The sequence below is a fragment of the Ochotona princeps genome, chromosome 10 (assembly GCF_030435755.1).
Source record: "Ochotona princeps isolate mOchPri1 chromosome 10, mOchPri1.hap1, whole genome shotgun sequence".
Classification (NCBI taxonomy): domain Eukaryota; kingdom Metazoa; phylum Chordata; class Mammalia; order Lagomorpha; family Ochotonidae; genus Ochotona; species Ochotona princeps.
The window spans coordinates 11,022,183-11,045,020 of record NC_080841.1 but is presented as its reverse complement, the minus strand read 5'-3'; the positions used below and the strand labels follow the sequence as shown (position 1 = coordinate 11,045,020).

The following is a 22,838-nucleotide window of genomic DNA, read 5'->3' as shown; positions in this document are numbered from 1 at the left end:
GGAAGCAGGTTCTTCATCTGTCATTCCGTGTGTTACAATGGGCAACCTCTTCTCTTCCTAGTGCCAAGCTACCCATTCCACAGAGTATGCATAACAGATAATTTAAGGTACTACAACCCACCGAGCTTCAAGACCATATTGATTCTTCAAGAGGATATCTGATTATCTGCATCTGATTCGTTGCTTAGATATGAGAAATGTTATTGACTAAGCAAATTCCTCTTTTCTGAAAAGTGAGGTTGTAGTTTGCCACGTGTCCTACTTGTACTGCATACAAAGGATACACATGAGTGAAGAAACGTGATTTTTCTAGAGGGAGATGTGTGGTATTTTCCATTGGAAGTCTAGGTCCAGTTTCTTGACATTCCAGCTTTGGGGACAGCTCGCTCATGAGAACAGAGGTCCCCTGGACTCAGGGTCCTACTCCAGCTGGAGTAAATGAGTCACACACTCCTCAGACGTAGTTTGCATCTTGTGGTGTCCTAGAAACTCGTTTTAAATGCTGATTGATGTATCCTCTGACAAACACACTGCAATGTGATCCAAACAGCAAGGACTCGCTGATTACCACGTTGTGAGACAATGGAACATGACATTTGTGATTTAGTGTTTCATTTCCTGGCACCCTCTTTGGTGATGAGGTGATTTTTGTTTATGTGCATTCGGAGAACAATTCTTTCCCATAGATGCTGAACAGTGTGTTTATTCTTCATGTCACAAATTCCACATCGTGAATTCGGATAAGCTTACTATGTTGCACAATGTTGTTGAAGTACCCACGGTTTTTTGTTTTAATCACACAGCAACGAAAGCACAGTCACATTGGTTTCTGTACACTCATTTTTCAGAGCACAAAAGCCAAGTTGATCCCCTAAAGACAGATGTGCAGGAGGTCATGAGCACGGATCATGGGGCCAGTAGGAGCTGGCTCAAATCTGGGCTCTGGCACAGACCTGCTGTTAGTCAGCAAGCTTCCAGACTGTTCTGACCATCAGCCATTGTCCTGTGTGGCCCAGAGCTTAGAGAAATTAACTATCTGACTTGCACTAGTCTTGGGCCTCAAAGTGTTACTCATAATTATTATTGTTACGTTTTATTCATAAGTGGTAAGAGAGGATGTCACCTCTGATCGAGTTGTTTTTATTCATACTTGTCATCCTAGCAGCGTGCTTAGCAGGAAGAGGAACTGTATTTCTAGCTGTTTCATAAAGATACTGTTTTCACTACAGGTAAACATTAAAGCTAGTCTCTGATATTCTGTTAAATGAAATAGCTCTGGTGGGTCCTTTCATGTTATTGTTGCAATATTTTGTAAAAAAAATGTCATATATATGTAGATGTAGATATGTCATATACATAATACATACATATATAACTGATATTTTAAAACTCAGGTAGACAGAAGTACTTGCTTGGAGTATGTCCCATGTATTACATGAGATGTATTTGTAGTAAAACATTATTTCTTACTTATTTGAAGTTCAGCTTTAGCTGAGTGTCTTATATTTTATTTAACTACTGAATTCCAAGTTGTCACAAAGAAAGCAACGGCGGATAGCTTGAGAAGAGTTTATCTTTGGTGTATCTTAGGGGAAAAATAGTTCCTTGGTTGAAAACATTGAATTGTACTAAATATATTAATCAAAATCTTACAAAAATGTTTGTTTCAGGGAAAGGATAATTGTAAAAAGAAAAATGGAGAGTTCCATAAAAAAGACAAAATAGAACAAAACAAACAAAACTGAACCCTTACGGAGTAAATATTTTCATTAAAATTTGGAATTAAAAAGACCCAGTTTCTGATGTGTCTCTGAAGAATCTTCAGTTCATTGCAGGTGTCAAACTTGTAGAAAGAAAGAGAAACCTTTCCTGTTAATATTAACGTTAGCTCATATGCTTTAAAGTTGTGCATTTGAATACATCAATATCAAGAAGTGTGGCACATTTAGGTAAGGGCAATTACGCCAGCTCCCTCTGCATTTCCTTCAAAGCTGTGGGTTCTCTATCTGTATCTCTATCTATCTATATAGCTATATCTATATGTTTTATCTATATAACATGTTACAACAAGTCTCCAGTATAGAATAAATAGTAATGTCAATTTTAGTTGTAACAAATAATGAACTTCATACTCAATGTATTAGTAGAAAAATGCAAAAGTAGACATAGAAGTTTTATTGTGCAAATGTCAGAAATCTGAGAGCAACCTGCACTTCTAAATGACCTTTGTGTAGGCACTTCTCCAGTTACCTCACGTAGTCTCACTGTTGCGTGGAAATGTGCTGGTATAAAACTTGTGGCACTTATGTACAAAGTTATTGGCTTGAGAGCTGAATTTTTAAATGTTGTATTAATATAGAGAATATGCTTCATGTATTTTCTAGGTATAATTCTAAGAAAAAAACCATGATTTTGCTTCCTCTCTACCTCTCTCAACAATATCTCTTCCTTCTATCTTTTTCTGCGTTAATTTTTACAACAGCTTTTCAATTAACTTTGTCATGACAGGTTTAATGCCCAACTAACCATAATGTTCAACAAGCCAAAGAGAAAAAGAATACTGTTGCAAGGGTAGATAGAAAAGATGATTAAATATGCCTTTTAGTCTCAACAAATTCTAGTACCAGAAAGTAATAAAATTTCACAGAAATATAGCAATTGTGCCATTAACCATATGAAGAGATTTTCAAAAATTTTTGGAACTGCGTATTACCAAGAACCTCTGCATGCATTTCCAAAGAATTTTGTGAAGAAATAACTACATTTCATTTTTCATGGACTTTTGAATTGAGACTCAAAAATTCATCCTCTATATGTACTGCAATTTTTAAGCTTGGAACTTTTGCTTAATTTTTCTGACTAGGCTTTGAAATGTACCGTGCCAGTGCCAAACTTCAGCAAGGAAAGCTTTTATATCATGCAATAGATTCCCTTGAATGCAATCCACAGGCGCTGCACTGGGGCTATAGTTCATGTATTATTTCATTTTTTGAAGATCAAATTCATAAACAGGTATTGCCACATCCTCCTGTACTGGCCCCATGCTTGGCCTAGGCCCACAGAGCTGCCTTCCTCGGGGCTGCCACTGTATCACTGCCCCAGCACGGCCTCTGACTGGCCAAAGAAATGGAAATATCTCCTACCTGCTTCCCAGAGGACAGAACTTAAGGGAGGCATGTGGCTCCTGCATCTAGGACGCGGGAGCCTCAAATGAAAGACGCCGCTTTCACACACACAGCATCCACTTTTAGGAAGTGTTATTTGCAGTTCGACGCTCTAACAGCACAGAGATTATTTAAAATCTAGCAGTTTTGCTATTTGTGTCTTGCAGTAATTCGGACAGCTCAGACACCCTTCCTAGGTGTCTTCTGACAACAGAACTGCATCTGTTCACTAAGCCACCCAGTGAGTGACAGTGGACGAAGCTCCAACGGGAGAAACGGGCATGAAAGATTTCATGGCTGACGGGAGGGAAAGTAAGATGTGTCGCTTTCTGATGCCCATTTTGGTGGTTCTCACCTCCTACCCCCCCCCCCCCCCAGTAAATACCTCATAAGTAACCTTAATATAAAGCAGAAAGTGGTGCTTCAATGCAAAATTCCCTATATAATAGCCTAAGGATTGTCAATTGTGTTTTATGACAATGAGACAATTAGAAGTCGGAAACCAAAACAACTGTTAGTTCCACAGAGAGCAGTTGGTTGATGTAGAATGAAGACATATAAAATCAGTCTGGACAGTGAGGGTATTAAAAACAAGCAGGGCCCTAGTGGCTGCTAAAGTCCATACCTTGCACGCTCTGGGATCCCAAATGGGTGCTCCACTTCCCTTCCAGTGCCCTGCTTGTGGCCTGGGAAAGCAATCGAGGACGGCCCAATGCCTTGGGACTCTGCACCCATGTGGGAAACTGGGAAGAGGCACCTGGCTTCAGACGGTCTCAGCTCTGGCTATTGTGGCCACTCGGGGAGTGAGCCAGTGGATGACAGAACTTTCCCTCTGTCTCTCTACAAGTCTGCCTTTCCTGTGACTCTTCTAAATGAATATATCTTTAAAAACTTACTGCAAAATCATTCTGCCAATGTCATTAATTGCATTAAACCTGCCTTTTTATAGGTGCGTGCTATTTACCATAATACTATGTAACATGCTTGATATACTATAAATAAGAATAGATAATAGCATTTTATTATGAAAATTGATATTAATTCCTGATAAAGTAGTCTAAACATTTGGAAAGTCTGAAGTAAAAGTACTTACAAAACAAAAGAACAGATTTTGACACGAGAAATATACACATAGAATGTATTTTCAAACCAAGGTTGATATCTATAAAAATACGTAAGATGCAAAAACTTCTTCATGCTATATTTTTATCCTACAAGTTTCAATATTTACTACATGTATTTAAAGATATTTATTTAGGTTGAAACTTATTATGTAATAAGCATCATTTTTCGTCAAAAGTAACAAGCAATAAACTTCATATGTGTACAGAAAATATCTGTGGCAAAATTGTAAACCTCTGGTGATATAGCAAAAAAGCCATTTAGGGTTTTAAAATTAGATTAAATATGCTTAAAAGTTATTGAACTAAAAGATAACATATGGAACATAAGATTGCCAAATATTAACCCTGTTAAATTTTTCATAGTAACAGCATTCACACATACTACTTTTATAGACACTTTCTGGAAGTCTAAACTTAAAGATGGATATGAACAGAACAAGGAGGACATCTTGAGGTCATTCTAGAAACGTACATGTTGTTATTCTGAAAGAGTCCATGTGAAAGTTATGATTTAAAAATAGATCCTTCAAGTGTAGGTAACACTTTCTATATAAAACTGGAGAGTTTTTTCCTTCAAAAAATGAAAAGACAGAGTATCTCAAGCACACTGGGATTTGCTTGAAAGTTATATTCACACACACACACACACACACACACACATACACACGTACACACACACATACATGCAGACCACAGAGAAGTGGGTTTGCCCAGTGGCAGGCAAAATCTAAAAGCAAGCAAAAGCCTGTACAAAACTTCTTAGCAAAACTATCTTAAATACTTTTCCAGAAGTAGTAAAACCAAAGCTTCCTGCACACGTGAGTCCGCTGCACGTCACTAACTCACTTGTACCTATTCTGCCCTCCTGTTTAAGATACTGCACCTATGTCTTTGCCTACGCATTCTGAGTTAAAGCCGGACTTGCAGGGCCATTGGCAGAATGTTCTGATTCGTCAGGGCTGCCTGTTGTCTCCATATCTTCAGCCTCTTTGCTCCCTTCCTGGGTCTTATCTTGGACATCTGGGGAACTAATGCAGTTCCCATCCTGTTTTGCTTTGTCAAGCTCATTTTCAAACTTGATTTTATCTTCTTGGTTGCTGTGTTTCTTGACTTGTCCATTCTGGGCAGGGTAGGTGCTGGCAATGATGTCATACAGGAACTGATACTGCTCCTGGTAGAGAAAGCAGCCAAAAATTACATGAAGAAAGTAGATGGCATTACTTTTTGTCAGGTAGAAATGAACAAGAACACATCATTTACTGGTGGAAACCCTGACTGATATAAAAGTACTCAGGTATATTATCGTAAGAACACTCCAGATGAATTGGTTTCCTTACAAGTCTAAAGATCATTCAAATTGTGGAAGATCATTCAAATTGTGTGTTACCGTGACACCCAACTGGTGTCATTCCCTTGCCTGCAGGCTACTGTCTATATCAGCCCCACACCTGTCCCCACGGCGCCAGTTGTTTGCTCATCCCCTTGTCCAATGCCAGGGCATCACTGAGGACTCCAGGAGGGAATTATCTGCTTGAAGACGCCCTTCCTGCTTCCTATCTTACACCCAGTGCCCCACTCACGTTCTTGTAGTTTTCCTGGTACCTTACTCACTACATGTCTAATAAGTGGACATGTAGTTTGGCTTTTCTCCACACAAATGAGTCTCACAATACCAAGAGCACAGCATAGACATTTAATGCATGTGAAAGTCCATGTGCACATGCTCAATATCATAAAGGATTCAATTCTTCACATATTCCAATGGGCAATTACCCTTATATTGTGGATACTGATTAATTCCCTGACAATCATCTACAGTTAACACCGCATAGAAAGATAGATGGATTATTCTAGCTGTGTACAAACGTATTGTCAGTGTGATCGCAGGCCCTGGCACCAGGAGGTAGACTTTATTTCTCAGACTTGAATCTGGGCTGGCTTTCAGATGCGCTGGGTTAATAAAAGTTAGAGGGAGACTCATGGCTCATGTGGAAGCCTGAGCCTCAGGACTGTCAGCTGGATCTGTTCTCCTGCTTGGAACTCTGCTACTTGTCCCTGCAGAAGACATTGCTCGTCTTCTGGGGAGAAGAGAAACAGGTGATTCTCTAACCCTGTTGGCATAGCTAGATGGCAGCTAACTGCTGGCCTTCCTGGCAGGAAAGGTTAGACCAGCCAGACACCTGCAGACCATCAACTGTCACAGTTGTAGGAGTAGGCATCTCTTGACTGGCTCACCTGAGAAGATCAGGTTGAGAATCCAGCAAAACTACACATGAGTGAATTCTAATTGATGTTACCCATTTAAGTCCCTAATCATCGAGGCCACTGCTTACACAACAGCATAAATGGACACAGGACTAAAGCGGAGGAGATGAAAACAAAGTCATGAGCATTTCAGGAAACGCTCTTCAAGAACTGTCACATCCAACCGCAGACAAAGCTGACTTAGGTCTCTCATTTATAGTGAAAATAAATGGCGTGGGTTATAATGTGAAACGGAAGATGGGAAGGAGGCAAGGGAGGGAGGGCAGGGGAGGGGAGGATGTGAAGGAAGGCACCCTTGAATCACAGACACTACACATGCCGAAAGCGAAGAGGCATACTCACATATGTGGAAACCATTCCTGGCCTAGATTTGCGTAGAGATTTCACGACTTGAAAAACATCTATTACCTCTTCTGTTTCTGCACTTTCCATGAGATTTAACAAGGCACAAAATATGCCTGTTTGCTGAGACCCATCTCTATCAGAGGAAGAAAAAGACCAACAACAAAGAAAATATTTACACTTTATGGAGGATAGCAAAAAGTAGTCGTAGAATATTGTGTAAAAAATAGGGAACAAGGGCCCGGCGGCGTGGCCAAGCAGCCAAAGTCCTCGCCTTGAACGCCCCGGGATCCCATATGGGCGCCAGTTCTAATCCCGGCAGCTCCACTTCCCATCCAGCTCCCTGCTTGTGGCCTGGAAAAGCAGTCGAGGACGGCCCAAAGCCTTGGGACCCTGCACCCGCGTGGGAGACCTGGCAGAGGTTCCAGGTTCCCGGCTTCGGATCGGCGCGCACCGGCCGTTGCAGCTCACTTGGGGAGTGAATCATCGGAGGGAAGATCTTCCTCTCTGTCTCTCCTCCTCTCTGTATATCTGGCTGTAATAAAATGAATAAATCTTTAAAAAAAATAGGGAACAAATATTCTTTTATTAAAAGTTATTCACTAATTACAATGATTTTATTACCGTCTTTGAAGAGCTGAGTCCCATCTGCTAAATGCTGTTGGAAGGGAACAGCTTTTCAAGTTGAGACTCTGATAATCCTGTTTAGGAAATATTTGTCTGAGCCTTTACTACATGTGCTTCTTGGATTTCAGCGCTTTCTGCTTGACATCTGAAGTAGTTAGGATTGATATCTTAATACCAATTTGATAGAACGGAGAAGCATGATTTTCTGGGGGGATAAGGGATAGCTAGGAACTGATGAGACTGGAAATTTTAGGCTGCATATATTTGTAAATTACTTCATAACCTTTTCTCCTTTGTCTGCTTTTCTATATCACCTTTTGATTTTTAAACATTCTATTCTTTTTTTTTTTATTGGAAAGTCAGATTTACAGAGGGAAGGAGACAGAAAGATCTTCCATCTGCTGGCTCACTCCCCAAGCGGCCACAATGGTCAGAGCTGAGCCAATCTGAAGCTGGGAGCCACAAGCTTCCTCCGGGTCTCCCATGCAGCTGCAGGGTCCCAAGGCCCTGGGCCATCCTCTACTACTTTCCCAGGCCACAAGCATGGAACTGAAAGAGAATTGCAGCAGCCAGGACACAAACCTGTATACATCCACGATCTCAGCAAATGCAAGGCAAGAACATTAGCCACTAGGCTACCATGCCGGACCCTCTCTATACCAGTTTTACAAATGTTTCCATTTCTGCATCAGGAAAAAATCGATACCCAGCAGATTTATTCATTAAAGAAAGAACCATCAAATGAACTACTAAGCTATGGAGGGTATAAACCATAATGAATATTTAATTTATATGTCATCTGCAGTAGATTTCATCATATATACTGGGAAACAGACAGTAGGTATTCAACCATGTCCAATGAAATATACATCGTTTGAGAGACTAAAGTTTCATTATTAAGATTTGTTTGCACTTGAGCTTCACATGTGGGAAGCCAAATAAATACAAGAAGTAATGTCTCTAACATCTGGATTCTAATATGTGTAATTCCAGCACTAACAGGACATTTTCAAAAACTCTAAAAGCATTTCACTAGATTTATATTTTCCATTTTACTTTACTGTTACTTCTGATTTCCTCTGATATTTCCCCCATGCAAACTTTTTAGCATCATGCATACTTCTTTTACTCTTTTTCCTTAAGGTGGATAAGTAGGCAACTATTCCAGTTTGTGGGATTCCTAGTGAACACAGTCCTTTTCATGTTTCTATGTTTGCGTTTTGGGTCTGTTTAAACATCCAATTACAGATATCAAATCAGATTTGCTGAGCACTGGGATTTTAGCTAATATTTGACCAATGATTATCAAAGGCAAAGCCATCAGCCGTCTAGCTGTTGTGACATCTAACGGAGCTGAGAAGCACACAGGAGCAGGAATGTACTGTAACACCCATTCACTGGTGTGCTCATGCATTCTTCCAACCAGTAAGACAGATCATGCCAGTGACATTCTGGATTCACCGCCAGAACATGAGAATCGAAGACAATGTGGCATCGCGATAAAAGCAATGCACTAAAATATGATCTTTTCTGTTATATTTATAATAGTTGTGCTATGGGAACTGGGAACGACTCATCTCACAAGTCATTTCCCCTGTGATCACCTGCTGTGTCGGCCAGTATAAGTTCAATGCAAGAATAAATGTGGAAAAAGAAGCCAGGCCATCCTGGGGGTTCTTAGAGTCATCTTCCAACCCACCCACCTGCAGTGAATCAGCAGAGGCACATTCTTGTGGTGTTTGTTCCTGTCAGCGAAGTTTTTCTTGGGGAGTTTTTGTTTGAGACTCTGCATCATAGAGACGAATTCTTTGGGTTCTGCGGGAAGCTGCTCTGCACTCCAGTTAGTGTATTGGTACTGGTACAAGGTGCGAGGCTCTTTCCTCTGAAAGCAGAAGCAGTGGCAGCATTGAGTGAAGTCTGAACTGTTTTGTGATTTCCTAGGCACATTTGCTTTGTGATGATATGTTTTTGCTAATTTTTTTTAAATGAGGCTTTATACAGGTGGTGGCTTTGCTTGCAGAGGGCATGTGAATTTTGCTAGCAGATCCCTTACATCAAAGATACGTGTTTCCGAAATGTTTATTTACCTTGGAATGTCTGAGTTCAAATACACGGAGAGTATAACCTGAAGACTTATTTGTGTCTTTTACTGCAACTTCTATGTCTCCGTATGTTTGCTTTCCTTCTTCTCCCCAGTACCGGGCACAGATTTCCTGGATAAGAAACACGATAGTTCAACAACTTTGATGTGAATATTCCATTCTTTAAAGTACTCCAAACATCAATCTTCTCTTTTGCTCCTTATTTCTCCATCTCCCTCTTTGCCCCTTCCTGCCTTTCTATTAAATGAAAATTGTTGTTCCCTAAAACAGCAACTTCCTCATAAAAATTCCAACTCTCTTTCAGGCACATTGGAGGCCCACTTATCAAATATCTTTTTTCTTGTGAAATTAGAGGAAGTCCAGGAAAAGTCAGGCAGCCGAACATGAAGAGACACCTCTGCCTGCGCTTGTGCGGGTCCTGACATTTGTTCCTCCCTTCCATTCAGCCCAGTGGATAGTCTGTAACGACATGAACAGGTGATGTTGCTCATAGCACCTGTGTGACCCAGATCCCACTGTCCTTCCAAACCTTTGGGGAAGAAGGCTGCCCCTTTCAGAGTCCTGTCTCTGTCTTGGTGACCACAGCCTGAGCTGCTCTGTGTCAATTGACTGAGTATGTAAGCACAGGCCTAGTCTGGAGGGTAGATGAATGGTCACGGTGTTACCGTTTTCTACAAACAATATTCTCCATGACCACAGCCCCACAACAATAGCCATTGCTGCCAGGGAAAACTTAATAATTATTTGAAGCATTAAGAAAAGGATCAAACACATGCCACAGGCATTAATTAAGAGATTACAGGTAGCTTAGGTTTGCTTCCAACTATAGAATATTATGGCAAAAATCACATGGGAATAAAAGAGATCGATACGTCTTTCTTCTTAGAAGAATATTATGAAAATGTGGAGAAAAAGCACAGTTAGATAAATTGGGACATCAACTCATCTTCAGTGAGGAGCATTTGAAAGGTGTGATTCACCCAGGCAACCCCTTTGCCAAAGTGGAGATACCTTAACAAATAAAAAGGAACAGAATGTGGAAAATTACACGAGAGCCTGATTAGCAAGGATTTTAAATGTGACGCAAGGCATTGGGATTTTATCTGGGAGAAAATACAAGGATGATGTTACTGTTTGATTGTGACACTAGAAATGTGGTGAGCAGCCTGCCATTCTGGAAAAGGACAGGAAGCCTGGCAGAGTTGAGACCCAGGGGCATAGAGCCTGCACTCCAGTGTCAGGGTAAGATTGACCATGTGGATTTGTGCTGCAGAGCAAAGATGCAGATACAACGATCAAGAAAGTGATCTAGGATGCTGAATGGTATTTTGCAATAAAAAAGAAAAAAAGTTCTTCAACACACAAACCTGGTCTCCCTGCTTCAGCTCTGTCAACATAACAACAATGCTGACTTTTCTTTGGAATATCATCTGCCAAAAGTCACCGACAGTCTCTTTTAGTGGCCCCTGAGTGGCGATCATCACTTCAGGTTTCCAGTAACTCTGAAAAAAAAAAAAAAGCAAATAAAATAGCAAGGGTTCATGTGGTTAGAACTTTGGTGTTACTGCTAAGGGAAGAGAGAGCAGTAGGATTTTAGAATGATCATCCAGAAACACAGCTTGACATTGATGTTGATATACAAAAATATTAAGATTTGGGGTCCAAAATGCAATGTGCTATCTATGTTTAATATGTGTTTTCAGATCATGATAATTCTAGTAGTATGAAATCAAAATGAAGACATATTATCTTACAAAATGAGCATGTTTTATTTACCAATAAAACCCGCCATCTTTACCCTAATTAAAATGCGTGTGATTGTAAATGGTAGGTAGGGAATCTTTTCATTTTGTCATCATTATGTCTTTAGTTGATTCTACATATGCATATGATACTTTCCAAGTGAACTGGTATTCTATGAATGTGAAAAAGAAAAATGTGCAATTTTTATTATTTAGTATGTCTTAAATGACTAAAAAAGTTTCTTGTTTGAATTCTCAATTTCTTAAAATTACACTATGTATTGAATTGCCCTGAATGAAAAGATTTTTCACTATATGAATACTTAAATTTGGATTTGTCTATAGTTCAGGTTGTTAAGTATAAACATTTTTTTAAATACATAACTTTTAATTTTAAAAAAAAGAATATAATAATAGTAAATTTGGCATTTCAACTGATCAGTAATAGCCAAGTCTTAGTTTGAGTCAATTTCATAGAATTTTATACTTCACATCTTTTCATAGTTAAAATACAGCATTAAAAATGGAAACTTTTGTCCCAGGCAGTGTGTTCTAGGACTGCTGAATGAATGGCCTCATGACATAGATAGGACTGTCGAGCTCAATACCCACCATTACGAAGGAGGCATTGATGTATTTGCTTGTTTCCTCCGAGTCACTCTCATCCTCCGATGACTCATCTGAATCGTGCTCACTCTCCTTGCTTGTTTCCAGTTCGTGTTTAAGTGCCACTCTGTTAAAGTCATCTGTAGAGATAAATTAGTAGTAAGTCCTCCTTTAAAAAATTGGATTTCTGCCTGATTGCTGGATGGAAATTAAAAAGTCATTCAGAACAGACAGACTACATTATGTGAATTTATTGGCCGGCATGGAATGTGATCCTACCTAACATTCAAGACTGACTGAGTCAGAAATTGTTAAAACAGCAAGTCAAGGAAAAGTAATGTATCAAATAAATCCAGGAAAATGCATGTATTTTAATTGCATTTAAAAAAAAAAAACCCAGAAGACTCCCAATCATAGTTTAATCCTGGAAACAGATACTTCCATTTTATTTGGGATAGCATCATTTTGTTTGATTAAAGTTTTTTTTTGTTTGTTTAAGTGTCCTAGATTTTATTGTTTCTCAGGTATGTTCCATTAAGTTAATAAGTTCAGCTAAGTGGATATATCAGGTTAATCATTATTTAGTTCAGAAAGTTGTCTAGGCCATCATTTCTTACTTTTTTAGTTCTTTCATAGGTTCTCCATTTCTTTATAATAATGGGACAAGTTATCTGACAAACCATGTCACCATTAATTCCATATTTTACACTTCATTTATAAGGACTTTGGCAGAAAATAACTAGGCCAACCATGCACTGATTTGATTATTTGCTTACCTGGCCTATTACTTGGGTTTCTATTGTTTCCATGCTAATTTTACTGTATGCAACTGAACAAAATTGCAACAGTACCAGATGGGATCTTATCAATATGCTTACATAGTACAATAGTACAATTAAAGTTTTGGAAACTTCACAAGTTTGAATTGCTAAATGTTAAGACTGAAAGTTTATAACAGAGTACTCCTTATACTGAGTCTCCCATATATAGGAACTAACAGAAAGCAGAAGAAGATAAACAAGATTAACGTTTGCAATTGGACACTCACTCTGAAGGAAGTATGTATAAACAAACAGAAGATGAGATCGAATTGGGATAGGGGATTTGGTCTTTTTTTCTCCCAATTTCAGAACTTTTTCTTTGACAATGTACTTTTGAATTATTTGATGGGAAGGAAATGTTCAACCTATCTCCAAAGTCCATTGCAAATGTCTGGAGTTCAAAGCACTTGCTGTAACCAAATTGCTTTACAATTTCTATTAATTTATCTATTTAAAAGGCAAGAGATAGAGACACACAGAGACAGAAAGAGCTCCGTTCTGCTGACTCATTGCTAAGCCAACTTCAAACCAAGGAGGTAGGAGCCAGGAACTCCATTCGGATCTCCCACATCGGTGAAAGGAATGCTCGTGTTTCAACCACCACCGCCCGCACATCCCGCACCTCCCGCACCTTCTGCACCTCCTGCACCTCCTGCACCTCCTGCATGTGTTTCAGCAGGAAACTGGAATATTGACCAGAACCGGGACTGGAAAGTCCAGGCATACACAGGACGTGGGCTTCATTCTGCTCAAGATCATCTCTCTATGTCTATGGCTCACATTAAACAAAGTTTAATTGTATCCAATAGAAATAAAAAATGTAACAAACTACATACATGGGATGACATTAGAATTCCTGTTTTTATTTTTATTTTGTTCTTGATTTCCAACACGCTGTGTCCTCCAGGTCCTGTATGAAGGAAGTCTCTGAGAAAAAAATGGAATAGGAAATTCCTTCAAAATCAAAATATTGACTTTATTTATTATTGAAAGATAAGACAATCCCCAAAGAAAAACATCTCATCTTTTTTTGTGAAAATTTCACATACTACTCACTAGTTTTTTTTCAGTTTACCTCTGAACTTTTCCTTTTAAATGTTCAAGAATTTAATAGTTTTGACATGATGAGGTTTAACTAAAATCACACAACTATACACAGAACATGTTTCCCATGTGACAGCTCTTGACAACAAAGTAGTGTAGGAATGTGTGTTGAGACTGCTGTATCAATGTTGATTATTGTCCCCATCGCAAAACTGATAGTAAACTATTTTGACTGGCCAGAAATAACTCTAAGGAGACTTTGTGCAAGCTTAGAAAGTGAACATGCCATGCATTTCCCCCACCCCCCCGCAGATTGTTGTCCTTCTCATTCCTAGTAACCAATCAGCCAACAAGATCAATCATTTCGCCTGGTTCAGCGTACAGATTCTGACTTCCCTCCCTACTGCTTAGCCTGGTCCACCCTCACTGTCATGTGAAAAACATCTAGGTTTCTTAAGCAGAGTCAGTTCTCTGCCATGCTTGTTCTAATCACTCCAAAACACAAAACAGGATGTGTTCCTCCCAGGCTTGTCTGCAACTTCCCATCAGTGTGAGCAAACAGCGAGGCTCGCAGCACCAAAGTCTCGCGGGATGCTCCCTGACTCTCGCTCCTGCCTTGTCCCTATTAGGAGTCTCGTCACTTGAGCCAAACCAACTCCCCTAATACTCAGAAGACTCCAGTCTGTTTGTGAACTCCTGGTAGACACATGCTTGTTCTGGCTGACAACTCTTGCCCTTTTGGCTACTTTGGTAACCTTCCTTCACTTTTGATATCACGTTTAATGGCCATTTCTTCAGGAAAGCCTCTATGTCTGCAGACCTCTCTTCCCAATAGTTCTTAAAACCTCTTCATCAAGTGGATGATATTTAATATTTTATAACGATAGCATGCATCATTATGAATAATCTAGACATAAATCTCTCAGAAAATTCAGCATGATTTTGCACACACACATGTATGAATGTGTTTCATATTTAGTGTGGTACCCTCATTCTAATTTTAAAAAGGCACTCTTTCTCAAACCCTACAGAATAACTGTGCAGTCCAATGAATGAATGAGAATATCACCACTGAGTCCACGCCAGGTCACTGCACAATCTCCGTGAGTTATGTACAAGGCAAGATGCCAAGTGAAGTATCAACCTTGTGCTTTCCTGAGACTGCCCACCATGTCACCTCAGCTTCCTGCTACTGTCATTGACTACCAGTAAAATGAACAGCTCATCTTCCCTCTTCAGCCCTGGCTTGTTTCAGCTCCCCACCACAAGGCTAAGCCCCTCAGTGCATCCATATACCCAGATTTTGTTTTCCTAAATGGTTTCTTGCACTTTCAAGTACACCTCATTAATCAGTACCATTGTCTCTGCCCACTGGTGTTGGGGTCTGTCCTTAAGAAACCCTGATCATCAAATCCCAGTATTCCCTTTCTCATTTTTTTTTTTTTTTTACAATAAATGAACTCTGGTGTCATCTGAGGAAACCACCAGAACCGTTGCCCTTTTAGGAAAAAGCTGGCATGCCTCAAAGAGCTCCTTGCTTCCACTTGCAAACTATTTCTACTCATTTTTATTTCAAAAGTCAGAACAACTTTCATTTTCCTGCTCTTACATTGCACAGCTTTCTCTCTGCTGCCCTTTACCCAGAGATGTCAGGCGCTGGTGTTCAGCGGTGATGTCTGCATCACTTCCTCTCATTTAGTTTAGACTTGGATAACTGCATTCTCTGCTTACATTCTTACTTTCTTCCAAAGGTCTAAAGCATCCTGCTCTATACTCAAGTCCCTTCGTGTCCCACAGTCGCCACCTGCTACGGCCTTTCCCCCTCCCTGCAGTCACGCCTTGTCACCATTCTCTACCTGCCAGTCTTGTTCTAAACAACAACTCTGAAATCATGATTCCGACCACTTTTAGCATGGAAAATGTCCTTACTCTTTCTTCCTCCTTTATTGTGGTGTCTTCAGCCTTATGATCTGCAACTCAATCAAAATTTCCTCTTGTCCTTCATTTGAACAACTCACTGTTCTTTATCCACGGCTATCATCATTGGTAAACACCTACTACCCCTTTGCTTCCTATTTTTCAATAGCTACCTTTCAAAATCCAGAAGAGTTTAACTCCACTACCTAGAGTTGTACAGTCTCTCCACCCAGAAAGCACAACGTTATAGAAAAAGCCACACACATGTCTGATGGGCCATTCTTTGTATTTTGAATAGTCACAATAATTCCTGACAACCTCATTACCTTTGTGTAGGGAGACTTCATTCCTACTTAAAGGCAATCATTTCACACCCCACCCCTCCTCTTCTTCAAGCATTGAACTCTTCACTGTTGTACCTGCAGCTGCAGCTGCACCTGCTGCTGTGAACAGGATGTGAGATCTCACCTCCTATCTTCTTGAGAAACACAGGTTATGAGGCAAGAGCTGCCCTAACATCTCCTCTGCAAATCTATTAGCCAACTTGAATCTCTACCTTCATTTTCCATCTCCCTTCAGCCTAGATAAAACAATCTCCCTGCTTCCCTCAGGCAAGGTTTGAACTACCTTAGTCCCAGTTTGATCTAACTCGTTCTGTGATGTACTAAAAGCATATTCCTGCCTTATGGAAAGCTCTCTGAATTGGTCTGTCCAGGGGTTTACAGAAAGACAATAAAACTAGACTTTATAGATGGAAGAAAAAATTTACAAAATGTTTTCTGGCAATTGAGCCACTATTGCAATCCTGTGGTAACAGTGAGCTATACCCTAAGCTAGCAGGCAGAATAATTGCCCCCAAAGTAGGTGGGATACAATAGTTATCCTTGACTTTGTCTACCAGCTCCAGCCTGATCAATTTCCTAGCAATCATCAACTCCTCTAATTGTTTCCTTTACCAATCAAAACCAGATGCAGTTTCTAAAAGTGAGATCCAACATTGTTTTTAGCAGAACAATTGTGAGGCTTTATGCTATTTTGACACTTTGTGAAAATATCAGTTTAATGAGGAATGCTTCAAAGTGTTAGTGGTAGAATAAGGAATGGTTAAAACGCTACTGGTAAAATCACACTTCGGGTTTGAACAAGTTTCCAATACAATGCTTGTGAGAATCGGACATCCTGTTCAATTCTTTTAGGCATTTTGTCTTCTTTCTGGTCAGGACCAAATTCAAGACCTGGGTCAAGTGCGTGGCAAGCACTGGCAAGCAGACAGCACTCCATTCCATCCAAGCCCCCTTTCCCGTTATTCCTACAGGCACCTGGAATTCCGCCTCGAGGGGAGAGGGCTCACTGGGGGGGTCCCTCTTCTTCATGTTCTGGAGGTAGGGATGTAACTCTGACAAGCCCACTTCTGTTTCTCCAAACTGATTGTATTCCACCAAAGCCTGGTGGATCAGGATGTATTGTGCCTACAATTTCAAGGAAACATTCAATTAATGAACTGATAATCTAGTTTTGTGAGTCACATTTAAATGAAATGCACATTAACATAATTCGGCTCATACTATTATTAGGACAGTATATGTCAAAGGATAATTGATATAGGTTGTATTTAAATAAACTGGACCGTGGTCCTCATAATTCTCTGAAATACAGAAAAATAGAATAGCTTGTCAAGCAGATGAACTAGGTCTATGCGTGCTTAGCTGTATTTTTGGTTTGTTTGTTTTATGTCAGAGGCAGAGACAAAATTAAGGAAAAATGTATATTATTTCATTCAGTGACTAATTACTAAATTAGCAAGTCAAATTGCTCTTAAACAAAACTACATATAATATTTAGCATTTTATACTGAATTTTACATATTTTATATAATGTATGTGTCTATTTTACATAGCATACTTTAAAGTATGTCTGAAATAAAAGAAGCATGTTAATATTCCAAGAAACATATTTAATGGTTTTCCAGAACTTTTTAAATACTTAGTTATTTTGTAATAAAAATCAATGAAATACAAAGTTTAGCAATCTCCAACTCCCATCCTATTTGATTATTTTTGTATGTACTGGATTATATTGAGACAAAGTGCATCGTGTTTGAATATTTGTGAGGAAATTACATGAATCTGATAAGCACCTTTAATGCCTCTAGTTCCCTGAGCTTAATTCTGTATGCTAACTTTCCTAACAAAAAGTTTGTTTTTTGGTTCACAATCAATTTTCCACACTCATACCAATGTATCCATAAACATTGCACATATTTGTGTGTTTCTGTAAAAATTTCATGTGTGATGTCCTTCATGTTTCATTTCATGCTTTCAGTCATTCAAGTTTTCATTTGATTCTCTGCTGACGACCTTCTTCTGTTACATCACAGCAAGCACGTTTAGCAGTGAACATGATTACAACCTGTCCGCCCATTCCTCGGCTGATCTATCTTTGAAACGGTTTCAGTCTTCTACTGTTCTAAGACTGCTCAGTGCAACATACATTCTTGTCCCCGTGTCTGGTTGTGCATTGTTTACAAATGTTTCAGTTGAGTTTATTCATATGCTAGTGCTGTGTTAGGAACAGGCGTTTTCAGTAATTATTTTCTCTTACAGTCCTTCAACCCCGAGTACATGCCAGCAATATAAGTGATCTACCTATACTGCCTTTCTTGTAAAAATCTTTGGAGTTAGTACTATCATTATTTCCATTTTGTGGATAACTTATTAATGAATTAAGCCTTAGGAGGACTGAAGATTGTCCTGGGATAAAGTCTATAAGGAAATAGAGGTTAATATTTTAGTCATGAAAATCTAGTTCCGAAAGTCTGCTCCTGTATACTGTATTATGTGGTCTTCACTGCTTTAATATTTTGAGATGCTGTCAAAGCTACTTAAAGAATTTTTATTTTTCCCCGTAACTAATATTTTATTGTTTAAAATATTTGTGATCCTCCCTTCTTGCACTGTGTTTTAGTTAGTAACATAAAATGTGTCTAACCTTGATGATGACCACATAATGTTTTAGTTTTCACAAAATTGAAAGAACGTGGTTTTGACCCAAGTTTGAAGATATGGTGAATTTATTTATTTATTTTTAAAGATTTATTTCTTTTTATTGGAAAGTCAGATATACAGAGAGGAGGAGAAACAGAGAGGAAGATCTTCCATCTGATGATTCACTCCACAAGTGGCCTTTATGGCCAGTACGGAGCCAATCTGAAGACAGGAGCCAGGAACTTCCTCCAGGTCTCCCACATGGGTGCAGGGTCCCAAGGCTTTGGGCCGTCCTCGACTGCTTTTCCAGGCCACAAGCAGGGAGCTGGATGGGAAGTGGAGCTGCCGGGATTAGAACCGGTGCCCATATGGGATCCCGGTGCATTCAAGGTGAGGACTTTGGCTGCTAGACCACGCCGCCGGGCCCTATTTATTTATTTATTTATTTAAGATCATTACTACTACTCTGGAAAACTTAACCACAAAAACAAAAACTGTTCCTAAATGCCAGACCGTACCTCCACTTGGACCATCAGGCACCTCTGCCGCCTGAGCTTGACCACGTAACCATAAACATCGACTTTGTTCTCTGCCTCCAGGCCCTCCAGCATGGCATCAATTCCAATGTAGGTGCCTGTGCGCCCCACACCAGCACTGGGGAAGAAAATGAAAGAAGAAATGAGTGGAAAGCCATCAAGAGGGCAGCAGAGGTGAAAAGAGCAGTTTCTTCTGGTAGGTCTTCCAGAGCAGCCGTGTCCTAAGGGGAAGATGTCTCTAACCGCCCCGGGTTATTTGATTTGCACAGGCCAGCTCCCTGCGGTGTTACCCTACCTGCAGTGCACCACAATGGGGCCGCTGAAGAAGTTGCTGAAAGCATTCACTCTCCTTCTCAGTTTGAGGAGCAGGTGCGGGTCCTCAGGCACCCCGTGGTCAGGCCAGCTGGTGAACTGGATATGAGTCACCTGCCTCCCAGTTGATTTTTCCTTTTTCTGGTCAAGAAACAAAATTTTAGCTGAGATTAATATTTTTTAAAGAAGAAAAAGTTCACACAAATAACTGTGTGGGAGTACCAATACATAAAAAGCCCTCATGCAAAAACACTCTTTGGAGCAGGCATCCTGTGCTTGTTTCAACGTCAATTGAATTTTCTTTTCCAGTTAATCAACAGTGTTTACAATGTCCTGCAGGATTTGCACGCACCGCTCTGTGAGCAGTTGCTGACTGGCAAAGTCAGGGAAGAACTCATGGGAACCTTCACGCGGCCAAGCCCAGAAAGGAACCGGAAGCACACACCAAGGAGAAGGGGGCTGCTCGTGGCGAGGAGGGGTCTGAGAAAAACGAAGAAGGTCATTCTCACAGCTGTTTAAAATACTTCTCTTTAGAGTCAGACAAGAGGACGTGCAGAAAGTATGTTTAGGGACTCAGTCCACACGTTCCTTAGTCCCTCACAAAGCACAACTATCAACTCTGAATGCAGAGAGGACATAGAGAGAAATCAACCCCGATTTCTGTACGTAATTGTCCCGATGTCAGGGTGACCATCAGAGGATGCTTCAATCACAATTCTGCGACCAGGTGTGAAGAACAACCAACATGCACGTAACAGGGAAAACCTACATGTGCATAACAGGGGAAACACAAACATTTTGGGGTAAAAAAAAAAAGCAATGAATAAGAAATAGAAAAAAATGTTGATTGCAATTTGCTGACAGGAATAAAGGACAGTAACCCAGGACTAATCAATACAACCAACTGGGCGTCAATCTCTACACATTGTCCCCTATGTGCCCTTTGGTATTTCATCAGGAACCATTGGTAGGATTGCTTCATAACCCTCCGGGTATAGCAGGCAAAAATGCTGTGTGAGGCTCAGAATCATCAGGAGAAACACTCAGCAAGCCTGTTGTTGTTGCTGTTTGTTTCTGAACAATAGAGGAAGACAGCTTAGATCCCTGAATGCCTTCCAACAAATCAAAGGGCTCAGTTCTCATTTAATGACCTGTATGCTTTGCACAATGCTATTAAGGTCCATTTCACATACCAACCTTCGCCCCCTCAAAGTGTTCTTACTGCATCCACACAGGCGTGCAGCCACTACCACTCATTATGGAACATTTTGTGACCACAAAATGAAATTCTGAGCCCATTCGCTGCCACTCCCTGTTTCTAAAAAAACTCTATCAGTCTCTAGCAACCATGAATCTACTTTCTTTATGGACTCCCATATTTTTGTAGAAATAGAAACATTTTTATATAAACAAAATCAGATTATATGTGCAATGACCTCCATTTCTGGCTGTTGCCTAAGGTACATGGACTTCTTTATTTTCCGACCTAAACATTCTATCTCCACTGTAAGTCAGAACCTTTGAATTCTTAACATGGTCTGTAGTGTAGCCTTTATACAATTACTCTTTCCATAATGGCAAGAACTCACTGATAGTAAGACCTGCATATTGATTCAGTTACCACTTTAACCTTTCATTCAACACATTTAATGGATTCTCCTTTAAAAATACATTAAGAGTCCAAGAACACCTATTTCTGGCTTGGATTGGAGCAAAACTTTTGTGAACAATGTCTTAAATTTGATCCCCTGAACTTGGGTTATTACTCTAGTCCAGTTCTCCACCTTAAGGCCCTAAGTGTTCTAAGCTCCATGTTCCTATTACACAACTGCATTGCCACGAAGCATCACCCAAACGGCTGCCACGTGTTAGCACACACTCACGTTTGTGATGTTGAGTTTCTGGATGATGTAATCAGGGCATCTTTTGCGCTCATTGATCTTCACCACCACATCTCCAAAAGCCCGGGTACCCTCTTCCATTGAGGGCCAGTATTCAGCACACTTGTTCTGTATTTTAAAACATAAGTTAGTGAGTCTGGTTTTTCATGTAAAAAATATTTTATTGAAAAACTTCTAAAAACCACAGCCAAAAAGTGTATTCATCTGAAATTTTCTGAACATGTATGAATTCTTCCAGCAGCACAATTACACTTTGGGATCCTTGAAACGCACATGAATATCTACAGAAATTTTATTGTTTGAATGTGAGTTCCCAAAGAACTCATTCAATATCTCCAGTGTCATAAAGAACAGACACACAGTCCCAGCCTGGTATGCAGTATTGGGGCAGGGGGTTCTGTGGGAGATCCAAATGTTCCTAGGGGCTTGCCCTTGAAGTCAGTTCTCCTGAGAGAGTTCATGTAAAGGCCTTGTTTTGGTCTAACTGTGCCTCTGTTGTCTGACTAAACCAAGTGATACTTGCTGTACATACACATTCTCCATTATTTTCTGCTGTCCTCACCATAGGTCCAACCAACAGGACCACTAAATCTTGAGCTTGAACCTCTAAAACTGGGATCTGAATCCATCCTTTCTTTTACAAAGTGAAACAGTCTCAGGTATTTCATTATAGTGATAAAAAGCTAACTAATTAAGGAGGACTTTCCTTTTATACTATTCAGCAGAAGGGTACTCTCCCTTTGTGAATCTGCAAGTTAAAAAGGATATCCTCTGGGGTCTGCAATGGGAGAAAGGCTGTCAAATCTCCTGATGTCTTAGCATGCGATATCACCCATCTAGCCAAAGTAAGTTATGTTTCACGTATTCACAAGCACTTTTGAAGGTAGCACATCACAATGTACTGAACTTACAAGTATAACGAAACTGCAAAAATGTCAAGAATTTCAAATAGAAATCTGATGATTAACAGACACCTTAGCATTTTATGAATCTCGAAAGCTATATATACATTTATATGTGTATATATATGTATATATGCTTTCAATTTTCTACATGTCTGTGATTTTAATTGAATGTTTAAAGATTAAAATAGAGAATCTTGTTTTGTTCATCAAGCTAATGTCATTTTAAAAATGCAATTTAACACTTTCTCTTCCCAATCCCAAACCCTGCCTTGTCAATCTTCTAGGTCCTTACCCTGCTTCCTTCTTCACAGCGAGTAACCATGACAATGACAGTGGCCTTCTGCTCCCAGATCATCCTCCAAAAGTCATCCACAGTTTCATCCCTGGGACCTAGGAGGTAAAAATGAAAAGGCTGGTCAGAAAGAGCTCTGTAAAACTACAATGAT

The 22,838-nt window shown here is 39.8% G+C and overlaps 1 protein-coding gene across 1 annotated transcript in view; it reads right to left on the bottom strand.

The window, feature by feature from the left end:
* Nucleotides 1-4,399: 4,399 nt before the first annotated feature.
* Nucleotides 4,400-22,838, bottom strand: part of PTPRC (protein tyrosine phosphatase receptor type C) — a 100,508-nt gene continuing 82,069 nt past the window's right edge. The window contains exons 25-36 of the mRNA XM_058669689.1: nt 22,685-22,782; nt 21,470-21,595; nt 19,570-19,727; nt 19,257-19,392; nt 17,074-17,223; nt 13,630-13,720; nt 11,979-12,112; nt 10,992-11,126; nt 9,610-9,735; nt 9,226-9,404; nt 6,896-7,031; nt 4,400-5,459 (exon numbers count right to left, since the gene is read on the bottom strand). Coding sequence (XP_058525672.1) covers nt 5,184-5,459; nt 6,896-7,031; nt 9,226-9,404; nt 9,610-9,735; nt 10,992-11,126; nt 11,979-12,112; nt 13,630-13,720; nt 17,074-17,223; nt 19,257-19,392; nt 19,570-19,727; nt 21,470-21,595; nt 22,685-22,782 — 1,745 coding nt within the window. The 3' untranslated portion in view covers nt 4,400-5,183. The remainder of the gene's footprint in view (nt 5,460-6,895; nt 7,032-9,225; nt 9,405-9,609; nt 9,736-10,991; nt 11,127-11,978; nt 12,113-13,629; nt 13,721-17,073; nt 17,224-19,256; nt 19,393-19,569; nt 19,728-21,469; nt 21,596-22,684; nt 22,783-22,838) is intronic.